The sequence below is a fragment of the Panthera uncia genome, chromosome C2, assembly GCF_023721935.1.
Source record: "Panthera uncia isolate 11264 chromosome C2, Puncia_PCG_1.0, whole genome shotgun sequence".
Lineage (NCBI taxonomy): Eukaryota > Metazoa > Chordata > Mammalia > Carnivora > Felidae > Panthera > Panthera uncia.
In genome coordinates this window covers 38981182-39006813 of record NC_064810.1, presented here as the reverse complement: position 1 = coordinate 39006813, position 25632 = coordinate 38981182, and the positions used below count along the sequence as shown (strand labels likewise).

General features: G+C 36.8%; 1 protein-coding gene across 1 annotated transcript in view; it reads right to left on the bottom strand.

The window, feature by feature from the left end:
- The window catches only part of CHMP2B (charged multivesicular body protein 2B), a 28815-nt gene extending 4884 nt beyond the window's left edge, over window positions 1–23931 (bottom strand). Inside the window, exons 1-4 of the mRNA XM_049628010.1 lie at window positions 23612–23931; window positions 10000–10091; window positions 3882–4076; window positions 420–522 (exon numbers count right to left, since the gene is read on the bottom strand). Of these exons, the coding sequence (XP_049483967.1) occupies window positions 420–522; window positions 3882–4076; window positions 10000–10091; window positions 23612–23645 (424 nt within the window). The 5' untranslated portion in view covers window positions 23646–23931. The remainder of the gene's footprint in view (window positions 1–419; window positions 523–3881; window positions 4077–9999; window positions 10092–23611) is intronic.
- Between the last annotated feature and the right edge of the window lie 1701 nt (window positions 23932–25632).

Genomic DNA, 25632 nt, shown 5'->3' with positions numbered 1-25632 from the left:
AGAATTTTGAGCCTTATACATTACCAATTTAAAAATGCATTAAGAGTGCCTGGGTGGCTTAGTCGGTTAGGTGTCCAACTTCAGCTCAGGTCATGATCTCACGGTTTGTGAGTTTGAGCCCCCCCAAACCCCCATCAAGCTTTGTGCTGACAGCTCAGAGCCTGGAGCCTGCTTCAGATTCTGTGTTTTACTCTTTTGCTCCTCCCCTGCTCTCTCTCTTAAAAACAAACATTTAAAAAAATTTTTAATTAAATAAAAATTATTAGAGTTACAATACAGACATCTATTCAGAAGGGTGCTATATCATTTTTTTCAACATTTGTCCTTTTATGGATTAGAATATAAGGTTGCTAGTAAATAAACCTGGCTAACTCAAAGATGAAAAAACTGCAAATTTCATTATAAGTTATTAAACTTACTCATTTCTTCAGTCATTTCCATTTTCATGTTCTCCTTCTGGAAGTTCTGCATTGTTTGTAACGTCTTTTGTGGATCCATCTTCTTGTTAACTGCTTGCATTGTCTTTAAATATATGAAAAGATTCGTGTTGGCTACATAATTGGAAAAATTTTACTATGAAATAAGTTCAAAGGGAACACATCAAATTAGATACAGGGTTTCTAAAAATATACATTCTGTCATCATCAAATATAAGAGTATCAAGTATTCTAGAAAAAAATGAAATATTTGGATACCATCTGCTTAACTGTTGTATAATAAAGACCAGGTGAAAAACTCATATGAACAGTAGGCTAAATAAATAAATAAATAAATAAAGTAATTAAAAACCATTGTCAGCAACAAAAAATCCAATGCTATTCAAATGGGAAAACTACATTTGCTTATTATGTGCCAAGCAGTTAATGTCTAAATTGAAAATAATTGTAATTTAAATTTTACAAAATTTGTCACTTAGCTTTTGATGTCTAAATGAAAAAGGATACACAGCATGAATACTTAAACCATTAACATATTTTAAATCACGGTTTGGAGAAACGAACAGAACGAGTTTTGCAAAAATATGTGAAAAGAATTCTTACATTTTATATTCACAAGTTATTGCATTAAAAGAGAGTAATGCCATCTAGTATGGGCAAATATTTTATACATATTATATACAAAATTTACATATGTATTACACACAGTTCAGTATTGAAAGATACTATACAATATAAAACACATCAGTTTCAAAGATACCAAGCAGTCTTTTCTCAATCTGTATGTAATGCTGCAGCCAAAGTAACTAGTAACACTGGATTTCCCCCATCCCCCTCCAGCGCATACCTCTCAAGTGGCTTTCCATTGCTCTTAGTAGTAAAAGCCAAATTCCAGAATTCTCTGAGACCAAACACCACCGAACTCTGCTGAACAAGCTAGTCTTTTGTACCGCTGCCCTCTAGCCACACTGATCTCACTTGTTATAAATGAAATTCTCTATTTATTGATGTAAATTATATTACTTGCAACTTAATAATACTAACAACAATGATGATAATGATGATAAAGCAGTAAATGCCTATATAGCCTTAACTATGTGCCAGGCCCTGTACCTAAAGCATAATTATTTATATATAACATTTAAAGTTAAAAGACATTTAGACCTAACAAATGTTTATGTACTAGGCAACACCATTTTCCCTACACTATAAATGGAGAATGAAGGCAGAGAAAGGCAAATTCACTTGCCACAAGTCCTAAAGCTAGTGAATAGAAGTGAGATTTGAACTCAAGTAATCTGGTTCAAAATGTATGCTCCTAATCACTACACTGAACCACCTCTTCGGGTGAGCTGTTTTTGGAACAGACTGTCCATTTTAAGCCCCTGCCTGGTTTTGCTGTCTACTTCATCCCCATCATTTGTTATAGTTCCTACTCTAGGGTCTAAACAAGTATTTGCGGAATTAAGACATTTCTAAGATAATGAAGTGAAAATTCCAGTTCAGCCATCTCTGCATGGCAGGACCATATTCAGTACCTTCTCCTAACCTACTACCTGTAAAAGAAAAAACTGCAAAGTAAATGGTTTTCCACTTATTACTGAAAGGTTACCCAGCTCAACTGTGTGATCATCACATATGATCTTTTCCCAAATTAGATGTTTAATTCTGTCCACTTGTGAAAACAAAAAAGGAAAACGAAAGTTTTTGCTCTTAACTGTGTATTTTTTACTGTAAAATGACAAAGATCCATCAAGAGTAAATTAACAGAACAAACTTACATTGAAATTTCCTCCATTTTTTTTAAGAACATAATGTGTCACTATACTTACTGCACCTGAGAAAGGCAAATTCTATTTTCGTGTGCTCTGTAATCTAAAAAACAATTATAGTTGCTCCTCATTATTTCTGGATTCCATATGTGTGGATATGCCTACTCATTAAAATTTATTTGTAACTGCAAACCAATACTCACAGTGCTTTTCTGTTCTTTGTGGACACACAGGGAATGGCAAAAAAATTGAGTTATCCAACATGGTTGTTTCCAGCTGAGGTCAAACAAGGTGACCTCTGCTTTCTTGTCTCAACTCTCATACTGTACACAAGTATCCTTATTGTGGTCTATTTAGTGCCACATTTTTGTAACTTTTGTTGATGACTTTGCCATTTAAAATGGCCCCAACCATAGTACTAAAGTGTTGTGTAGTGCTCCTAAGTGTAGGAAGCTATAATGTGTTTGTGGAAAAATACATATTAGCTCTGATTAGGCATGAATTCAATGTTAATGAATCAATAATACTTATTAAATATGGAGTCCTTCAACAGAAACACACATTGAACAATGTTAGCGTATAAGTTGGTTGACAAAAATGTTGTCACCAAAGGCTCACAGGAACCTAACCTTGTATTTCCCCTAGGAGCAATGATTCGATATTCACAGACTCAGTGTTCCCAACTACAGAACATTAACTACTTCCAGTAACAAGAATCCACTGTACATACCATTTTTCTAATATGAACCTCATACTTGCTCTTCCTCTGTGGCTTTCTTTTCTTTTGGTCTCCATATTCAAATACTCCTCCTTCCTTATATTTAACAACTAGTGATATTTTTCACACCTAGGTCTTCTAAAAGTCTTTCAGATCACTCAATTCAAAGATCTGAACAGTTCACTGAAATTTAGCACACACTGATGTATAGTGGGTAGTTTCCCCATTAGAAATAGTTTAACCTCCCTGCTCCTTACTCCCACCCCATCCTCAACTGAACAATAAAATCTGTGAGAGCAGCGCCTTTGTCTTAAAAGTCTTCTTATTCTACACAGTACTTCATACACATCAAGGGGCTCATTATTTATTAAAAAATCAAAAAGCTCAAAGTCCTTTAAACTCCATAGTGAAAACATTTATTTTTTTATACAAAGGGTGTAAGTTAAACATAATTTTCTGACAAAATTAACTGGTAAATCCTTCTGACAGAAATCACATGTCCTTCTGACATATACACGAAAATGGATCAAGAGGAAATTACTACTAAGAAGTAATCAAAACTTACAGCTTAATGAAATAACAAGACCAAAAATCTTCTGACAATTTAAGGGAAAAAGCAAATAATACTTTAAGTCGATTTAAAAAATTTAGAAGCTAAATGTGACCTTGGGACAATCAACATGTCCTAACAAAGAAATTTTATAGTAAAACAAATCAGTAAAGAATCTATGTACACCTGAATCTAATATAATATTGTAAGTTAACTATATTTCAATGAAAAAAATCTAGAAGTATTTATTTAGATTATCTAGCCTTATAACTTCTTTTACTAAATATTACACAGATTCTGTACCCCATATACATCAGGAGGTACTTTTAAATCTGATTTGAATACTGACATTTAAATATCTTAGATAAAATTATAAATGTATTGATAAAAAGGTCCCCACTTACTTTTGCTGTAGTAGACATTGCTCCTGCCATCTTCATCTGGGAATTCATCACTTTTGTTTGTGTGGACATAGAAGTGACTTTAGAACTTACAGCAAAAGTTCTTGTTTTCTGTTTCCGTAGATGTACAAGCTGTTTCGCTAAAACTCTGCAAGCTTCTTTATTACCAATCTTAGCCATTTTCTTAATTTCTAATTCCTAAGAAAGGAAATAAAAACAGGGGGGAAAAAATCATTGATAGGTAGTTCCCAATGATTTATTTCAGAAGAAAAATCAAACACAAATCATATACCCTTTTCTCCCTGATCACGAAGACAGGAAGAGGCAGTCATAAGGTCAGAGAAAAAGAATAATTGGAGAGGGCAATTTATTCCATATGTTTACATGGGAAAGACAGAACTAGTACCTGCATCCACAAATACAAAGCAAGTCTACAAAATAGTATTCACAAAAAGCCCCAGAAGAAAAGGAAAAAGCTCAACCCAAAAGTCAGTAGGATAAAGAAAACAAAAAACAAAAAACAAAAAACAAAGAGTTGGTGGGACAGAGAAAAAAGCACAAGGGTAGATTTAAGGCTAATTATATAGACAATTACATTAAGTAAGAAGGTTCATCCAACACCTTAATAAAAGGCAAGTTGTCATTTTAGACAAGAATATAAACCCAAATATATGCTATATTAAGAAACCAACTTTAATTACAAAAAACAAAACTAAGTAAAAGGATAGGAAATATACTCTATAATTATTTATTAAATTCTGAAAATCTGGAATGGCTACATTAATATCAGATTTAAAAAAAAAACTTGAGAAAGGAATATCATAGGAAATAAAAAGGGGCATTTCATAATGATAAAGGTATATTTCATAATATAAAGATACTAAAACAATCCTATATGTGCATGCATCTAAGAACAGTGCTTCAAACTGTGAAGCACAGGGGCGCCTGCGTGGCTTAGTCGGTTAAGTGTCCAACTTCAGCTCAGGTTATGATCTCACAGTTTCATGAGTGAGTTCAAGCCCCGCATCGGGCCCTATGCTGACAGCTCAGAGCCTGGAGCCTGCTTCGGATTCTGTGTCTCCCTCTCTTTCTGCCTCCCCCTGCTCACGCTCTGTCTCTCTCTCTCTCAAAAATAAATAAACATTAAAAAAAAATATGTGAAGCACAACTGAAAGAACTGAAAAGAGAAACAAATACACAATTAGTATGAGGAATATCAACAACTTCTCTCTTAAGTACACTGCTATAACTGTTAGAACATGTGAACAGAGACTATGTAATGCTATAGATTTACAAAAACACTATCACCAACTTGACCTAAACAACATTTTTACTTTTAAAATAACAACAGCAGAACACTCTTTTTACAAGTGTACACTAAAAAAGAAGAAAAATCACCAAAATATACCACATTTTGTATCAGAAAACAAGGCTCAATAAATTTACAAGGACTGAAATCATACAAAGTGTGTTCTCTAACCACATGAAATAAAACTGGAAATCTGGAAAACTGGAAGGAATATCATAAATAAGCAGAAATTAAACAACATGGTTCTAAATAAGTCATGGGTTGGAAAGATCTCAGGAGAAATAAGATAATATTTTGAACTTGGAACAAAAAGGAAAATGCAACATACAAAACGTGTAGGCTATAGTTAAAACAGTTCTTAGAGGAAACTTTATACCATTAAAGCTTATATTAGAAAAAAATGAATATCTCATAAGCTTCAAAATAGAGAAAGTAAAAAAAAAAAGTAAAACACTAAGCAAACAAGGAAAAAATATAAACAGTAAAAGAAATCTAGATAATAGGAAAGAAAAAACAATACAGAAAATTAATGAAATCAAAAGCCATTTTTTATAAGAGATTGACCATTGGCATTGATAGACCATTAGCCAGATAGATGAGGGGAAAAAGTGATACAAAGAGAGCATAAAAATTACAAAGAGGAGGAATGCAAAGGGGGGCATCACTTCATATCCTAAAGATGATAAAGGATAATATGGGAACATTATGAATAACAGGTCATTACATTTTAACATTTAGTAAACATGGATCTTGACAGATGCTAACTACCAAAGCTTATTTAAAAAGACAGATTATTGGGGCACCTGGGTGGCTCAGTCGGCTGAGCGTCCGACTTTGGCTCAGGTCATGATCTCACGGTTTGTGAGTTCGAGCCCCACGTCGGGCTCTGTGCTGACAGCTAGGAGCCTGGAGCCTGCTTCAGATTCTGTGTCTCCTCTCTCTGCCCCTCTCCCACTTGTGCTCTGTCTCTCAAAAATAAATAAATGTAAAAAAAAATTAAAATAAAATAAAAAGATTATCTGATGATCCATTCTGTAGCTGTTTTTTCTAAAAACTGAACTGGTAGTTTAAGAACCTATCCATAAAGGCAGCTTTACTGATGAATCTTCTCAAATATTTAAGGAAGAAATACACATTCTTCCAGTAAAGAAATAAGAGAAACCAACTCATGCTTTAAAGTCAGCATCACTCAGACGTCAAAACTAAATAAAGACACTGCATGAAAAGATAACTACAAATCAGTATCTTTCAAAACACAGATACAAATACTCTTTACTTTTTCTTTGTGAGAGACAGAGGGGTAACACATACAGGAGGGGCAGAAGAGGGGTAGGAGAGAGAGAATCTCAAGCAGGTTCCATATGCAACACAGGTTTGATCCCACAACCATGAGATCATGACCTGAGTCAAAATGAAGAGTTGGACACTTAACTGACTGAGTCACCCAGCACCCCTAGATGCAAATACAGTAAAAACCTTGGACTGCGAGTGTTCTGCAAGACAAGCAAACATTTCTAATAATTTTTAACTTGATAAACAAGCGATGTCTTGCAATACGAGTAGTATGTGATGCTGAACGTCACATGATCACAACTGAGCCAATGGTTCTTCTCTCTCTCTCTCTCTCTCTCTCTCTCTCTCTCTCTCTCTCCATATCACTGTGGAATTGTGAGTGATCGTTTCCCATGCTCAGATGCTCGATCTTAGACTGAGATGTTTGGCAGAAATTGGTGATTTTTCAGAATGTTGGAAGGTGCCCACAACTGGCACTAGTGTATTTTTTGTCACTTCAAAGCACCAATGGATGGTTTTTTGCTTCTCCAACAAGAGTAAGCTTAGGAATGTTCTGCCTCATTCCAGGTCAGGCTGCCTTCATATAGAGACCCTTTCCCCTGCTGCCTTATTGTCAGTTACATTAAATATAGTATATGACAAAAGTTTATAAATACTGTACTGTAGTCAACATCTGTGTGAGTGTACCCTCACACAGGAAAAGGTTGAAAAGAAAGGCGGTAAGATGAAGGAGATGATTATGGTGAAAGTTAAGGAAATTATCGAGAAGTACAAACAAGGTATGCAAGTGGCTGAAACTGCAAGATTTTATAAGAAGTCTATGTCTGCATCTTGTCTGCAGTGAAGGAGGAGGAAAAGGCAGAGGAATCCCTCACTTCAAATGAGACTAGGGAGATGTGTAAAATGTGAGATATAGCGCAAAATTTTGTAGAAAAGCACCACCCGAATAAGGCTGTGGCAGTGCAAACAACAAATCTGTTTAATGACAGTGCAATGTCACGCTTAACGTGAAATCCTCAAAAGGAAGCAAAAGCAAGTATCATTGGATAGGTTCTTTGTAAAGCTGCATGAAAAGAAAAAGATTCCATTGAGCCAATAGATAGTATTGATTGTTAGTGACAGTGAAAGTTGTCCTACACAATAACCCTCTTCTCTCTGGTCTCTCACATACCAGCCACAAAGGTTTTCAAAGGTAAGTAAAGGCTAATTTGCTTATTTTCCTTTATATTTTGTATTTTCCTTATTATTTTGTATTGTATTACAATATTGTAATCATTTTTATATTAATATTTTGGGGTTGTGGAACGAATCATGTGAGTTTCCATTATTTCTTATGGGGCAATTTGCTTTGATATACAAGTGCTTTGGATTACAAGCATGTTTCTGGAATGAACTGTGCTCGCAAACCAAGGTTTTACTGTACTCTTAACAAATTTCAGCTTACTGAAAATAGTATCTCAAAAAAACACATCATTACCAATGTAACTTACCCAGGAGCAAAAGCCTGATTTTAACTTTAATAAATCAATAAATGCAATTCACTAGGTTAACAGACTAAAGAAGAAAAACTGCACGACCATCATCTCAAAAGATGCAGAAATGAACCTCTACCTTCACCTGATAACACAGTGAAACTTAATTCAATATGGTTCAGTGTCCTAAATGTAACAACTAAAACTATAATTCTTCTAGGAGAAAACAGAAAGATTTCTTAGGACACTAAAAAGTACTAGTCATAGAAGAAGAAATTTCACTTGATTAAAATAAAAATCTTCTGTTCCACAAAAGACACTATTCGGAAAATAAAAGAGGCAAGGCCAATAACTGGAGAAGATATTTACCAAATATATATTTAATAAAGTACTTATATTTGAAATATATAAAAAGCTCTTACAAATAAACAAAAGGAAACAAAATGATGAAAAAAATGGGTAAAATATTTCAATAGACACTTTTGGCAAAAACATATGTAAATGGCAAACAGGCACATGAAAAGATACTGAACGTCATTAGCAATAAGTGAAACGCAATTTAAAATGACCATCTACTATACACCACTAGAATGACTAATATGTAAAGACTGTTAACTCCAACTATTAGCCAGGTTGTGGAACAACTTTACTTTCATATCTAGCTGGTGGGAACAGAAAACATTACAGCTGATTTGAAAAATTGTCTAGTAGTTTCTTACACAGTTAAAATTACATTTACCCCATAATCTAGCAATCCCAATCCTAGGAATATACCCAAGAGAAACGAAAATATATGTTCACACAAAGACTCCAATTGTATCTTAATAGCAACTTCATTCAAAATAGCCCAAACCTGGAAATAACCCAAATATCCACTGGCTGCTGAACAGATAAACTATGAAAACACCCATACAATAAAGTAATATTCATCAATTAAAAAATTAATACTGATTATATAACATTGATTAATCTCAAAATAATTATGACTGAAGGAAGCCACATTAAAAAAAAGTATTCATAGGGGCGCCTGGGTGACTCAGTTGGTTAAGCATCCAACTTCGGCTCAGGTCATGATCTCATGGTTTGTGGGTCCGAGCCCTGCCATCGGGCTCTGTGCTGCCAGCTCAGGGCGTGGAGCCTGCTTCAGATTCTGTCTCCCTTTCTCTCTGCCCCTCCCCCACTGTGCTCTGTCTGTCTCTCAAAGGTGAATAAATTAAAAAAAAAAAATTTTTAAAGTATTCATATTATATGATTTCATTTATATAAAGTCTAGAAAATGTAAACTAACCTACAGTGACAGATCAGTATTTACTGCAAAAGAGGGTGTCAGGGAGGGACGGATAGGTAAAAGTAATTGCGAAGGGAATAAGGAAACTTTTCAGGATGGTGGGGATGTTCATTATTATCTTGATTGTAGTAAAGGTTTCATCATATATATATATATATATATATATATATATATGCTTATATATATATATATATATGCTGAAATGTATCAAATTATATGCTTTAAATAATGGAGTTTACTGCATGTCAATAATACCTCAATCATGCTGTTTAAAAGATTTAAAGCAACATATAAAAACATAACATAAAAATATTTAAAGACAAGCAAGACAGTCTATTTAAAAAAAAGGACATTCATTATCACAGACATAATGATCACTAAAACATCAAGTAAGATATCTATGAGTTAACATAATTATTTCCTGTAACTTTTTGTTATTCAGGACCATTTAATCTTTGTTGTTAACTGACAATAAAGTAGCTGTGTTTTGAGAACTATTTCCTCCTGGGCATTCATGACTTCTACAAACTGAAGAATAATTTGATTTTATAATCAGCAGAATACACAGAATCCTGATAAAAGTCAGCAGAATGACATAATAAATGAAGGTAAGCAGAAAATTCAGGAAGACATAAAATGCCATTTCTTAGTAAATCACTTACCACCTGCCATGTGTCTTTTTCTTAGTTAGCTAATTATTCTAACACTAATTTCCAAATTTGTTTGAAAAGTTAAGCTGAAATTTAATGTTCTACTTACCAGCTGTTTTTCTTGTTTCTCTAAAGCTGCTCGATCTCTGATTATAGCCCTCTGCGTACCTCGTAATTCTCGATTCTGTTCCTTTATTACATCTAAGAGAATCACAAAAGAAACTTAAATGTAATTTTCTTCAATACCATTTAAAATATCAGACTTGGAGACTTTATTAAAAAAAAAGAAACCATGTTTTACTAGATGTTAATTTTTTTATTCAATATAGTACACATATATATAAAGTCAAATATATTAAAACTTGGATCATAAATATTAAAGAACTACAAAAGATAACTGCAGATATGTTATAGTATCCAAAAGTGTATATACATCACAATAAAAGATTCCCTTAGAGAACTGATACTATACAATGTTTTATATAGCACATAAATATGTCACAAACACATTCTTCATCTCTTCTTACCCCAGTATTATATGAAATTCCAGGAAGGAAGACAGGTCACTAAGTCATCATATCATCATAACAGAGTGAAATAGTAGACCTTCCAATGAGGCAGACCTGGATTTGAACCCTCCCTCTGCCACCTGATCATTATATGATGATATCTTGGGAAAGTTAGTTAATATTCTAAACCTCAGGTTGCTTATTCATAAAATAAGGATAATTGTTAAGGAGTAAATAACATACAATGTCCTGATACACTATTAAAGTTCCACTCAATCTTGAAGTTTTTCTAATTTATTCATTTGGATCCATCAGGTCCCATCTTTGGAAGAATTAAAGTGCTAGTCTAGGTCCAAGGGACTATAATTTGGGTTAGCTGTTACTAAATAGTAATTTCTTCAAAGATCACAGATATTGATGGTAATTCTTGCCAAAACTGATCTTTCATTACCAGGAACCTTGCTAAGTGTTGTACATATATTATGCAATATAATATCGACAATAATGCCATGGAATTGATTTTTCTATTATTTTAAATTTTTTTTAACATTTATTCATTTTTGAGAGACAGAGAAAGAGTGTGAGTGGGGGAGGGGAAGACAGAGGAGAGAGAGGGAGACACAGCATCCAAAGCAGGCTCCAGGCTCCAAGCTGTTAGCACACAGCCCTATGCGGGCTCAAACTCACGAATCCGAGAGATCATGACCTGAGCAGAAGTCAGGCGGGCTCTTAAATGACCAAGCCACCTAGGGGCCCCTTATTTTACACTTAAAGAAAACTGAGAGTTGGGAAGTTTCAATAACTTGCCCAAGGTCACAAGACAGTATGCAGTAATGCCAGATTTGGATCCAAGTGTTCTGTCTCCTGAATCAGTAATCTTAATCACTTCACTAGAGTACCTTTCTAGTCAAGAAGTAGATTTAAAAACAATGGTAACAGAAAGAACAGTCTCTTTATCAAATGGCATTGGGACAATAGGATGTCTACATGAAAAAGAATGAAATTGGGCCCCTACCTCACAATGTATATGAAAATTAACTAAAAAAAGATTAATGACCCAAATGTAAGAACTGAAATTACATAATTCTTAGAAGAATACATAGGAGTAAATCTGCATGATCTAGGACTTAGCAATAGATTCTTAGATATGACACTAAAAGCATGAACAACAAAAGAAAAAAAAAGATAAATTGGACTTTGTTAAAATTAAAGGCTGTACACCAAAGGAAAGACATCCCACAGAAAAGGAAAAAATATATACAAACTATATATACATATATATATGTACATATATATACACACACATACACACAAATTATTAATATATAGAGAGTCTAGTATTCAGAATATATAAATAACTCTTAAAATCCCAAAACAAGACTACACACACACACACACACACACACATATATGTCAAGAGTCTAGTATCCAGAATATATAAATAACTCTTAAAACTCAAAAACAAGACAATCTAATTAAAAATGGTTGAAGGACCTGAATAGACACTTATACAAAGGAGATACAGAAATGGACAATAAACACAAAAAGAAGATGCTCAACATCATTAGTCATAAGGGAAATGAGAGACATTTCACATCCACCAGAATGGCTATAATCAAAAACAAAAAAGGAAAATAACAAGTGTTATGAGAATGTGAAGACTGGTACCCTTATATATTGGTGGTAAGAATGTAAATTGTTTCAGCCACTGTGGATAAAAATTTGGTGGTTCCTTAACAAGTTAAACATAAAATTACCATATGATCTTACCAACTCCACTTCTAGGTATGAGAGCTGGAATATAATAAGAAATGAAGTCCTGATACATACTACAACATGAATAAACCATTAATATATTATACTAAGTGAAAGATGCCAGATACAAATGGTAACAGATACAAATCTGATTATACTCAGATGAGATATCAGAATAGATTGATCATAGGGGCGCTTGGGTGGCTCAGTCGGTTAAGTGTCCGACTTCGGTTCAGGTCATGATCTCACAGCTCCTGGGTTCAAGCCCGTGTCGGGTTCTGTGCTGTCAGCTCAGAGCCTGGAGCCTGCTTTGGATTCTGTGTCTCCCTCTCTCTCTGCCCCTCCCCTGCTCATGCTCTGTCTCTGTGCCTCAAAAATGAATAAATGTTAAAAAAAATTTAAAAAAAAGAAAAAAGAATAGACAAATCACAAAGAAAGCAGACTGGTATTTGCCAGGGGTTGGGGAGAGAGAATGCGGAGTCACTGCTTATCATGTACAGGATTTTAGTGTGAGGTGATGAAATGTTTTAGAACTAGAGATGGTGGTTACACACCATTGTGAAAGTACTAATGCCACTGAACTGCTGTTCACTTTGCAATGGTTAACGTTATGTGAATTTCACCTCAAATAAAACGACAGAGCCAACACTCGCTATCCTTTTACTGATGGAACACCAAACTTACACATTTCTGTGTATAATGTATAACTTTACTCATAATAAAAATAACTACGGTCACCTGCGTGGCTCAGTGGGTTAAGTGCCTGCTCTTGATCTCAGCTCAGGTCATGGTCTCATGGTTTGAGAGTGCAGCTTGCTTGAGATTCTCTCTCCCCGTCTCTCTGCCCCTCTGCCCCTAATAGTTGAATAGGTTTCTTTGCTTCAAGGCCTCTAAGACTATTTAGTATATGAATATGCAGTCAATTCTTAAGTGGAGAACATATTATAGATTATTTCCTACATTTGTTAAGTCAAGAATTCCTTTTAAGAATCTCTATTAACATTTCCTAGATGTTAATGTTCCATGGAGCATTCTGTTGGGATCTGTTCTAAAATAACACAATTTATTAGTTTCCTATGGCTGCTATAACAAATACCACAGACCAGGTAGCTTAAAAAACAGAAAACTAATTTTCTCACAGTTCTGGAAGCTGAAAGTCCAAGGTCAAGGTATTGGCAGGTGTGACTTTTCCTGAGGTCTCTCTCTTTAGCTTGCAGATGTCTGCCTTCTTTGCTGTGTTCTCATATGGCCTTTTCTCTGTGTGTGCCCATCCCTGGTACCTCTTTCTCTTCTTATAAGGTCACCCTCGTCCTGAATTAGGGCCACATCTTCATAACCTTTTAACCTCAATTTTACAACCTTTACAACCCTATCTCCAAATACAGTCACATTAGGGGTTAGGACTTAGCACGAATTTTGCAGGGGTGCCTGGGTGGCTCAGTCAGTTAAGCATCCAACTCTTGATTTCAGCTCAGGTCATGATCTCATGGTTCATGGGATCAAGCCCCAAGTCTATGCTGTGCTGCTTGAAGCCTGCTTAGAATTCTCTCTCTCCTTCTTTCTCTGCCCCTCCCCTACTTGCACTTTTTCTTTCTCTCTCCCCACCCTCCCCCCTACCCTTCCCCAGCTTACTAGCTCACATGTGTTCTCTCTCTCCCTCTCAAAATGAATAAACTTAAAAAAACAAAACAAAAAACAAAAAAAACATGAATTTTGTGGGCATACAATTCAGTCCACAGCACACAATATCTTTCCTCTGACATGTGCAGACAGACACTAAGTGGCAAAGCTCTTATTTCCCTATCTTTAAAACCGATCATGAGCCTTTTCATCCTCAACACTCAAATGCTAATTTTCTTCTTTTGAACTTAGTACCCTATCTTGCCAAAGCCAACGAATTGGTATAAAAACATTCACCACTTACCCTACTGTTTCAACAGAAAATATGTTCTAAATTTAAAACTATGAAATTACAAATAAACTTTTGGAGTATAACATCTTTGTGTACTAAAAAGTCCCTAAACTCAACTAATATAAAATGAAATGGTAATACTGAGATAGTGATGAGAGTCTTCTAAAGCCACAAGAGTACAGAGATGAAAGAGAAGCCACCATATTGACAAATTAAATTGTGGCCAGATAACTGACACAGATGCAAAGCAATTGCTGAAAGCCTTGATGGAGAAGACCTAGAATTCTATCAATATATACTTTTTCATTATTAGGGTGATATAATAAAAAGCATATATTTGATCTTTGTCTGGAGTTCCTGGCACAGAGCTCCTAAAACCCTTAGTGAGCTTCCTTAGTGATAGCAATATCTTTTAACTCAAGAAAGGGGACCCCTAGATAGCTCCTGGAGGGGACTGGTCACCAGAAAGACCAAATACTTGATTAGAGAATGGGAAGTTCAGCCCCAGCCCTCTGACCTCAGGAGAAGGGAGTGGGGCTGAAGACTAGGTTATAAAAAACTCTTGAACAAAGAGATTAGGAGAGCTGCTGGGTTGGTGAACACACTGATATGCTGGGAGGGCAGCATGCCCCAAAAAAGGGCAGGGAAGATCTTGTGCCACTTACAGTCCCCAAAACTTTGCTTCCATTTGGCTGTTCCTAGGTAAAGCACTTTTCTGAGTTCTACGACTTGTTCTCGCAAATTATCACACTGTGGAAAGAGTTATGAGGACTCTATAATTTGTAGCTGGTTAGTCAGAAGTACTGGTGGCAACCTGGGACTTGTGACTGGCATCTAAAATGAGGACAGTCTTGTAGGACTGAGCCTTGAACCAGTGGGCTCTGTGCTAACTCTAGCGAGTGTTAAGACTGATCAACTTTTTGAAGACACCCCATTGGTATCAGAGAACCATAGAGTAGAAAATAGATATAAGCTATCTGTTGGCAAAACACATTATTATGACAGGAAATTTTACCAAAACATATAACTTAATCAAAACAGTTTTACTTCAATTTTATGTATCTATGTGTACCATAACTGTCACTGTATATTAGAGAAAGAAAAATAAAGAAAATTAACTACTACATATTCCATAGCCTCATATCATAGTTAATACACCTATTAATATTTAAACAGTTCTAAGCTATAAACCGAGAACATCTAATGTTGCATACTAAAATACAGTCATAACACTTTAAACCATATTATCATGAGAAAAAGATGGTAAAACATTTTCTTCATATGAGATGATAGGCATATCCTATAAAACTTTACCTTTTAGGAAAAAACAAAAAAACAAAAAAACAAAAAAACAACTCCTATCCTAAACCCACATTTAATGATTTGGTCTTCTAGATAATTCAGAAGGAATAATTTGAATATGGTTCTGAGAAACTTATAATATTTTTTTAGGACAAGTTTATTTCCCATTCTATTTATTTTTTGGTAGGTCTAATTTCCTCCCAAGCTCTTTCAGAGCAAGGAACACAAGTATTTTATTTATTTATCTGTTTGTATCCTGACTGCACTTTATGCCAACTACTGTCCCAATATAGTATAGTTAGCAGTGACCTAAGGGAGTACAAAGATATTTGAAATGTAAAAGAATGTGCCTCATAGGCATAGTTAACACATTCCTTTAAGATGTATAATAAACTCTATATGTTACCAAGAAAGATGGTTGATAATTTAACAATAACAAAACTATGATAGATCTCTTTTACCAAACTATGATAGATCTCTTTGTACGGTGGAAAAATAGAGCACTGACATAACCAGATATTTCCCTTACAATTTCCTACTGCCTCTTTTCATTCTGAGTCAAGACAATAATAGAAACAGGTACTGGGTGTTGCTGACATCTAGGAGATGGAGCAGCACTGGACTCCTGTCCATAGTGTGCTTCCTTCTCCAGGCAAAAACAAACAAACAGTCCCAGTTTTTAGATTCCAACACTTCATCTGCCTTGTGGGGTTGTTGTGAAGCACTTCTTAACAGGTAGTAATAAAAAACTTCCACATTGTTAAAATGGCAATGCTACATGGCTGTGACTGTGGTATGTTCTCTTTGTGGTATGTTCTGAGAGATAAAAAGGGTCTGGAGCCACCCCACCCATCACCCTTTTTACCCACCCATACCCAGCACAACACTTAGAGAAGGCCACCCAAGTCAATTCCACTGTAGGTATTAAAAGCTTATCTCAAGCCTTTCAGGCTCTTTTTACTGAATGAAATATACATGTATGCACTAGAATGATCACAGACTTAAATTCTGGACTCAAGATACAGACAGAAAAGGTCACTCGGCTCTTCTCGGTTCTGAGTCAATAAGGTATATCTGCTTACAGAAAAAAAAAAAGTCGAAAATAAAAACAAAACAAAAAGGGTCTCCATAATGTAGTCCAGCCTAGTTTACTAGAATTCTCTACTGGGATTTGAGTCCAGGCCCCAACTTGAATTACGACTGTCCTTCCAGATCCTGCTTATTTATATACAATTTATACATTTCAGGATTAAAGAAAACAAACAAAAAAAAAACTTTAAATACAGGCATTCATTAATTTGTGAGTTATATTTTAAACATGTTTAAAGTGCCCTTCTTCTGGGGAGAAGGAGGGAGCCTATCTCAAGTTTACAGGGTAGTTGAGAATTATTGCCCTAGGAGCCCCGAGGCACAACATGCAGATGTTTTCCATTCAGTGGGATTCAAGTTGGTCTACTGGACAGCATCCTCCCTACCATATACAGGATTTGTGCTTTACTACAAGGTCATGTTTACTATAAGGTCATAACAAAATCTTAATCTAATACACCATATTTTCTGCTTTAAACGTATTTCTTTAAAGAAAAAAATAGTTTTGATCTAAGCAATTTTATTGCCTATCAGTTGTCCTAAATTTAGCCATCACATGGATTGAAATAGGAGCACAAAATGTTCCCACATCCTGCTTTACCATTTTTACTAACTTGCTCTGGAGATCAAGAGCTGAGACGAGAGGGCACGTCCACTTTAGATCTCATCTACCATCTCTGCAGCAGCTGTGAGTGAAGTGGTGATGGGCCTGCGGCCCTGGTATAGCAGGGTAATGGGCATTAGATACACCCTGATCATGACTGAACAGAAGAACCACCAGTGTAAAGGAGGTGTGGTGGAGCGCACCCAACAATAAAGAGGAAAGGAGTCCTGGCTATGCAGGGATGTACCACCTTCTTGGGTTGATGAGGAGAAAATAACTGCAAAAATGCTACAAACTCAAAAGTTAAGGGATAAGAAAGAAATGTTAAAGGTCAATTCCTGGAAATGCTGGCTCTGGGAACGAAATTTACTGGGAGGCAGAAGGAAAATGACAATGAGGGACTGGGTAGGGAGGAATCAGAATTCGACATGCAAGCAAATCTGTTTCTTAGGCTTTGGAAATGGTAAACCAAAAAAATCAGGGAGAAATGGTATCAGTTTAATTAACCAGTTTTGATACATAGTAAAGAAAAAATAAGAACAAAAAATAAAACAGAAAACAACTCTGGGAAAGAGAAAGGACTGTGGAGGATTGTGCTAACAGATTTCTTCTACATTTGGTCCAGGGAGCCAAGGATCTATTTAAAAACTAGGTTGAAGTTGAAACTCTCAGCAGGTCTTTCTTGGAAGGAAGAGTTGGAATACTAAAGAGAAAATAGGAGGGGTACCTGGGTGGTTCAGTCAGTTGGATGATCAGCTCTTGATTTTGGCTCAGGTCATGATTTCAAGGTTCCTGGGATTGAGCCCTGCATCTGGTTGACAGCCCACTTGGGATTCTCTCTCTCTCTGCCCCCCTCTCCTACTCACGCTCTCTCTCTATAAATGAACAAATAAACTTAAAGAGAAAACAGGAGAGTCTAGCCCTATGGTAGCATAAAAGGAATGCTTCCCTCCTCCCCCCCCCACCCCCCAGTAAAGTCTCAACTCATTCAGCCCTGAGAAATTCATTCAGATTAATTTATTATTAGTAAAATATCAGTGTTTTTCAAGGGCTGAAGGAAGGTTTTCAGATGGGCTATGTGTCAGTAGATCTTTAGGTCTCAATTGGTCCTCAAAGACACAGGCTTCGGTACCATTATCAATAACAGCTTCAGTTCAGAAAATTGTGAAAGAGCATTTTCTCGCTTTAGGTAAGTGAGGGAATGACCAGGAAAGCTCCTATGAAAGGGAAGTTTTACAAACTTAATGGACTTGGAAGGTAGAAAACAGTAGCATGAAAAGAAATACTAGTCTTTGGGGTCATGCTAGGGATGGAGAAATACAAGAGGAAGACATGTTCCTACAGAAATAACCATACTACAAGTATGGAGAACATTTACTGAGAAAAATGCTCAGAAGAGTACTGTGCTCCTGAATCCCATGTTCAGTTATTTTTCTTTGTTGTGCCAAGAACATAGGGGCCAAACAGAAAGTAAAATTTGAGTTTTTAAATATCCAGAACAACAAGCACTAAGGGAACACACAGCATACTAGGAAAGATCTAGGTATTGTAGACAGCACCAGAAGGATCTACCTTATTTGGTAGAAAGCAGAAAAGTTCTGGATAGAATTCAGTTTATATAGATGGTGGTTTTATTTTCTCTTAAGATATCACAAATGTGGCATCACAACCTACGTTTTGACAGGAGATTCATCCCAAGTTAGTCAAAATGTCACAGATTCTGAACTCTGGACTATTAGCATACATGGATACAATCCCAATAAGGTAAAAACCAAGAAGCTTCCTCCTCTTCTGTCAGTAGGGTTCCTCAATTACGTCTGAACTTGTAGGTGGGTGACAATGGTAAATGGATGTAGACTATAGTAAGCTCTGGATTTTGGAAACACTACTTTTGGTTAGTAAATACTGTTATTTTGAAATTGTGTCTCTAAATTTAATCTGCTAGAGATACTTCCATGTATTCTGAAGTCTCTGCTACCTTGCATATATGGAAAGTAGGAAAAACTCAGAAAAAGCATAATCCAACTTTGGAAGGACATAAGGATCTACTCTAGTTCCAATGAATGCAGGTCAGGAAGCAGAGATAAAAAAAATGAGAATACAGGAGTGAGGTACTTAATGTAGTCTGAGATGGCATCAGAGAAAAGTTCTCGGGGAAGAAAAACACCCAAGACAGTGCAGGTTAGCCAGAGAAAGGAAAAAGAAGATCCTATGCATAAGGACATCATAAGCAAAAATACGTCAGGGTGAGAAAGAGTATTTATGGTATGTTCTGATAAATATAAGAACAATACTGCTGGACAGTAAAATGTTCAGAGTTATGACAAGAAAGACAAGGGCCAAATCAAGGAGGACCATATATGCCTTATCAAAGAGCTCTCACTGATCCTGTTGGTACCAGTGTTATAAAAAAGGAGTTCACACTGGGGAGTAGCATAGTCTGATTTGGATTTCAGGTGGATCAAATCACAAGGCAACTCTGTAGATAAACAATTAAAGAGCTATGAAGTTATAGAGAAGAAAAGCAGAAAGGTGATGTAATAAAGCACAAGATAAATGGGATCTGAATTAGAGCAGAAGTTGCAGGCACACAGTGAAAAATCATGTGTGTCAAATATTTAAGAGGCAAAAGGAGCAAAACTTAGTAATAATTAAAGGTAGGAGGCAAAATCAGGACCTGGCAACACTGGAGGAGGAGACTCAGGAAAGGAACTGACTTCAAGGAGATGGTGATGAATTGTTTGGAATACCTTTAATTTCAGTACTTTGAGACATCTAGGTGGAGATACTCAGTAAGTCGTTGGTCTAAAACTTAGAAAAATATAACTAGAGATTCAAATTTGTGATCCATCAGCACTTAGGTAATAACTAAAATAATAGGAGTTTGGATAATATCATGCAGGGAGAGAGTGTACAATTAGCATAGTGGTAGCCCAAGATAGAACCAACAAGAACACTAACATTTAAGGACCAAGTTTAAAAAAAAAAAAAAAAAAATGAAGAAAGGAGAGAGGGAGGGAGGAAGAAGGAAAAAAAAGAAAAGAAAAATGTGTAAGAAAAAAAAGAAAAAACAGTGATCAGAGGAATTTGGGGAAAATATTAAGAGTTTCATGAAAGCCAAAAGAGAATTTCAATAAAGAAATTATTCAATAAAGAAATGTAAAACGTAGACCCAAGAGATGATTACTAAAAAATGGTCATTTGGCACTCTAGGAGTCACTGATGATCTTAGCAAGATCTTATCACTTAAGATGTAAAGCAAACTGCTATAGAACGGGCGGGAGGGAGGGGGGAGTGTCTGAGAAATACAGGGGTGGAGACAGAAGACAACACTACTTCAAGAAGTGTACGTGTAGAGCAGAAAGAGATTGGAAAATACTTCCTCAGAAATGCTGGCTCAAAGGAGAGTCAGCAAAAGGAGGTTGTTTCTAGTTCTAACACTGTTAAAAATAGAGTTCTACCAGTAATTCCAAGAGAAAAAGAGACTGATTCTCAGACAAAAGGTTATCATTACATGGTGCCTACTAAAAGTTGAGAATTCCATATACTAGCAAGAACAGCAAAATTAAATCGTGCCATAGGATCTCTAATAAGAAAATACCAATGATAATACTCAAGGGATGAGGTCCTGGTTTTGCCACTAAGTTGTGTGACCACGGGCAAATTACTTAGTCTTTTGTATCTCAATTTCCTCACCTATAAAGTGAGAATAATAATAATACTTAAAGGTTTTGTGAGAATTAAATAAGATGCTGTATACGAAATGCCAACACAATGCTGGCTTAGAGTAGGACCTCAAATTTGTCTTTATTGAAGGTAACAGACAAAAATTATACACACCACACTCACACACATATGGCTTAAAGAATTTCACTTTTTAAAAGACACACTTAGTTGTCCATTTATGACAAATCCTCAATGCATCCTGATTTACAGGTTCATAGTTTCAATAAATAGGTCACTATTAGTCCACATAGGGGGGAAAAACACTGTACACACATTACCCTATGTATATACCTTAAAAATCAGTGAAAGGAAAATCAAATACTCAATTGTAATTTCAAGTTCAAAGGAATCTTTCTCTTCTATAGCACTGAGGTATAATTCTCATTAATTTCTGTAACAAAGTATACACTACAGAGACTTGTTCATCTTTGTGTCAAAAATGAATTAAACATAACTCTGAATAGTAATAAGTGCTGTAATGTTGTCTCCCTTTTTAATTTACAAGTGCAGTAGTCTTTAATGATATAGTATGCAACTCTTCCAGCCAATCCAAAGAGACAAAAAGATTCAATTATTCTTCAGATCTATAAGCAGTTACATATTTCCCTTATATATCAGAATTTCATTACTGCTGAAACAGATAAAAAGGCAGCATACAGCAAAAGATCTTATGATCAATAATCAACGAGTCCAAGGATCTGGGAGAAATGCATAAAAATACATTACATTTTATAATATATAGCCTCATTACTGCTAAGAAGAATGCTGTCACCTTTTAAACAAAACAAAACACCTTCTTTTTAATAAAACAAGGAGTAAAAATATCAACAAAGCTCTACATCAAAGTAATGAAAGTACAAATATATAATTAAAAAGTCATTAAGTGATTTGAATTGACGTGATAATGTAAAAAAAAAAAAACAAGTATGCAGCAGTAGTTATAGTAAATGTGCATGGTGGGCAAATTTGCATTCAGAATTTCACATATATCTTTAAATCAGTAGTATAGCTCCTAGCTAAAGTCCTTAAGACTTTATTTTCACAAATAAGTCTCTTTAGCAAAAAACATTATTTCTTGGATGAATTAACCCAACTGCAAATGAGTATACAGTTAAATACCCTCACTGCACATCCTCACTGTGTTTTTTTTTATTCTGCTCTATATACTTCAAGCACAATAGTCACTAGGCTGCCAAAAGCACCAAGAAGCACAGAAATGAGAATACAGAACTGATATTTTTGTCTTTGAAAATATTTGACAGGTATTAGGCAATTAAAGCTGTTTGGCCTTTAACGTTAAAATGTTTTTTAAAAATATAATTGGTAACATCACAGTAACAAAGGTATAACTCCTTTCCTCTGCTTAGTCAATTCTCACTGTATAAAACTGAAACAAAAAACCTTTTCCCCCCTGAAGTACTATACAATAACTGGAAACCACAATATTGGTGCTGAAAGTGTGTGTGGGGGGGGGGGGGAGGGGGGGGGAAGTACCCCATTAAAGATTAGACAGCATTCTCAAATAAAATCCATCCTTCATAATTGTACTACATCCTATACCTACTTGGAATGTGTTCCAGGTACTGTAAATGGTACTTCTTAGTTGCTAAAAAGTCCATAAATTGAAAAAAAAAACAATTTTTTTTACCCACTCAGGTTAAGCAAAAATGTATTATGCTGTGTGCTAAATGAGGGCTAAAATGACATTATGTGTTGACGTGATGGGTAGAGTGGCAAAGTAAAAATGATGTCTTTGTTATCCTCACCAAAATAATGTTGTTGGCACTGGAACAGTCAATACAAAGGAAAGGAGTTACCCCAGGTCTGGACTCAGCACCCTGTTTGTACCAATCACTGTCTAGCTACCACTGCTCCTTTTGTGGCAGAGTTAGACCCTTACAAAGAAGTGATTCTTTAGTTGAACCAGCAGCAACCTAGACTCAACATGTAATAGGAAACACGATTTTTAAATAGCTTGAATGAATTTGATTCCTGGTGGCAGTCAATGAAAATATCAAGAGTAACTAATCAGTGTTATATAAATATACATTGCAGTAATTGCTAATAAACACCATTTTGTATATTTCTATACATTCACTTTTTTCCTCTTAAGATTACCGTGGAGCTAAATGTCCAAAACAATGCGAGTATCTTAAAATGGAAACTTCTATGCAGATAATACATATCACATCTCTTACTTTAGACAGTAAAAGACAAGCAAAGGGAAGGAAAAATACATTATGAAAACTAAACCTAAGGCACATTCCTTAGGTTCCTTTTATATTTTTACTGGAGCCAGTAAAGCATTTGTTTCACATCTCTTTGATGGGATATTCTTAGGGCAAAACGACCCAGACCCAGGTTCATTTTGGAACTGGAGCCTGTTACACCATCCTCCAGCTCAGTACAGGTTTCCTGTTCATACGTCTGTAAATAGTACAGCTACAAATTGAAGGAGCAACAAACCAACAGATCAAACCAACAAGGAACTGACCAAATCACAGTCTAACAGTTAAGGGCCAGCTGAATCCTGTCTCCTTAAAATGCTCAACACCTCGCTAAAGGAAAAACCGGGCGGGGGTGGGGGTGGTGAAGGTGGTGTGTGCCGTGTTATCAGAGAGAAGCCCGACTGCCCAGGTGAGGTTGAGGTGCGGCGAGTCAGAGGAGATGAGGAAGCAGAGAAGTGACGCACGAGGGCGGTCACCTGTGGGGCCACTTGATCCAGGCCCGCCCCTAGGGACAGCAGAAAGAATCGTGGCCGGAAGCCCCCAAAACACGCCAGGGAAACGCCGAGCTGGGCCCCTTCGGCCCGGCCTGAACTCACCATCCACGGTTTTCTTCTTGAAGAGACACGCCATGGTCGGAGACCGCGCCCAGGCTGCCCGGCTCGGCCCGGTCCGACCCGCGACTGGGAAAAGGCAGAACGGAAAGGACAGGCCCTTGGAGGGTTTGGGGTGGTGGAGCGATGGGCAGGAGAAGAGGGAGGGGTCACCAGGCAGGACCCGCGGAGGGCGGGTAGCTGCGAAGCCTACCGCAGCCGAGTCACCCCCGAGCTCAGGTGACCGAGAACTAAGACACTTTTTGGAGAAGTCACTTCTAGGCGGCGCCTGCGCATTAGGCGCGCGCGCTTGCGCACTGGGGCGCCTGAAGCTGCTGCCTCTGCCCTCACCTCAGCTGCTGCCCGCTTTTTCCGCTGGAGGGGTCGCCGCGTGGCGTGTCAGGAGGGGGCTTGCGGTGGTATCAGAGCGCGGGAGACCGTGAGCGGTGCCGGGAAGCTTCTGTGCCTGGGTTCCCTGTCGAATACAGAGAGAGATGAGCCTTAATTAGCCCTTTCCTCCCAGCTTCGGGGGAAGCTGGAAGTGGGGCTCCCCAGCGTTTTAGGACAAGTGTGGGTCGTCCCGGAACCAGTTGGTTTACGACCATCCCGTTGCTGTCAGTATCAGTACTCTCATAAGTGCAGGGGCTGGTTGCACTGCTGTGGTCCGTGCCCCAGCGGTGTTTGTCCCCGAAGTTCACGTTCTTTCCCGCCCTGACGGGCCGGCGATCTCCGTGGCGCTCGCCGGCGCAGCCCCCCATGGGTCTCAAGGCGTTCACCTGCAGTCCTGGGCCCATGGATCTGACCACCCGGCGTGTCTCTGGGTGCACTGTTCCCAAGCTTGAGGATGACGGGGCAGGAAGGGAATAAAGAGCAACTTTTTTAATGCAACACTTGGTATTTACAATTCTTGGCTGGAAACATTAAAAAAAAATAAATCCACACATGTTTGCCTACCGGTTTAAACGTCTCCAATTCTATTTCTTAAAATCTCGATTTCTTGCCATTGCGTGAGAAAAAAATCATGGCTGTACTGTGAACCTATTAGAATGCTATATAGCTGCATATTAGTGCTTAATGTGGGGGGAGGAGCCCCTAAAGGAAAAGCATAATAAATTATTCAAAGAATACTTACGTGTATAAGCATAAATATGGAAAATACAATCTTAGGATCAAGACCTTAAATTCATTGTTTTACTTAAGCATGTGTGTGTGTGTGTGTGTGTGTGTGTGTGTGCGCATGCATATTTCAACTTAATATATTGTTTTACTGTTTAGAATATTAATTTTGCTGTGAACTTTTTTCCTTCCAATCTGTTAGTGCTTTAAGCAACACTGCCTTCCATAGGATAAAAATGATATTAGCCTTTGTTTCATGTCAATTCTGTCAGGGAAAACACTCCAGGAATAGTGTCAATACTATTAGTCATCTCTGGATTTATGAATCATGTCTCAAGGATTTTTAAGTCTTTGTGGGAGTCAGACTTCACTTCCCCATTTTTTTCTCTCTCATATCAAAATCCTCAGTGCCACTGAGAATCCTGTTGTTGCTAAAATTTAGCTAAGAGACTGCTCAAGAAACTTTCTCAGAATGACATGGTAATATGCAAACTATAATTGTCTTACTCCTTCAAATTATTCTAGATTTTATAGGAAAATGGAGAAGTAAGGAAACGGGGAAAAAATGTAAACAAGAACACTTAGTCCCTGCGCCCAAAGCCTGGCCTTTCTGGTGTAAACTCTGTGGCAAAAGGCAGTTTACCCTGGCTGCCTGTTGTAATGAATGGCATTGAGCTGTGCTTGAATGCATGAGGCAATAAGCTGTTATGTGTGTAGTAATCGTACTCCTCCCTGCTGCAGTCACCCTTGTTTTATTACTCCTATACAATCCCCCCCACTGACCCAATTGTAACAGTTGGGAAAATGCCAAAATACTTAGCAGCAACCATATGGAAGATCCTCCAAAAGTGCACAGCAGGAGCTAAAGACAGGGCTTGTTCATTACAATAAAGACAAAATAAAAATATGTA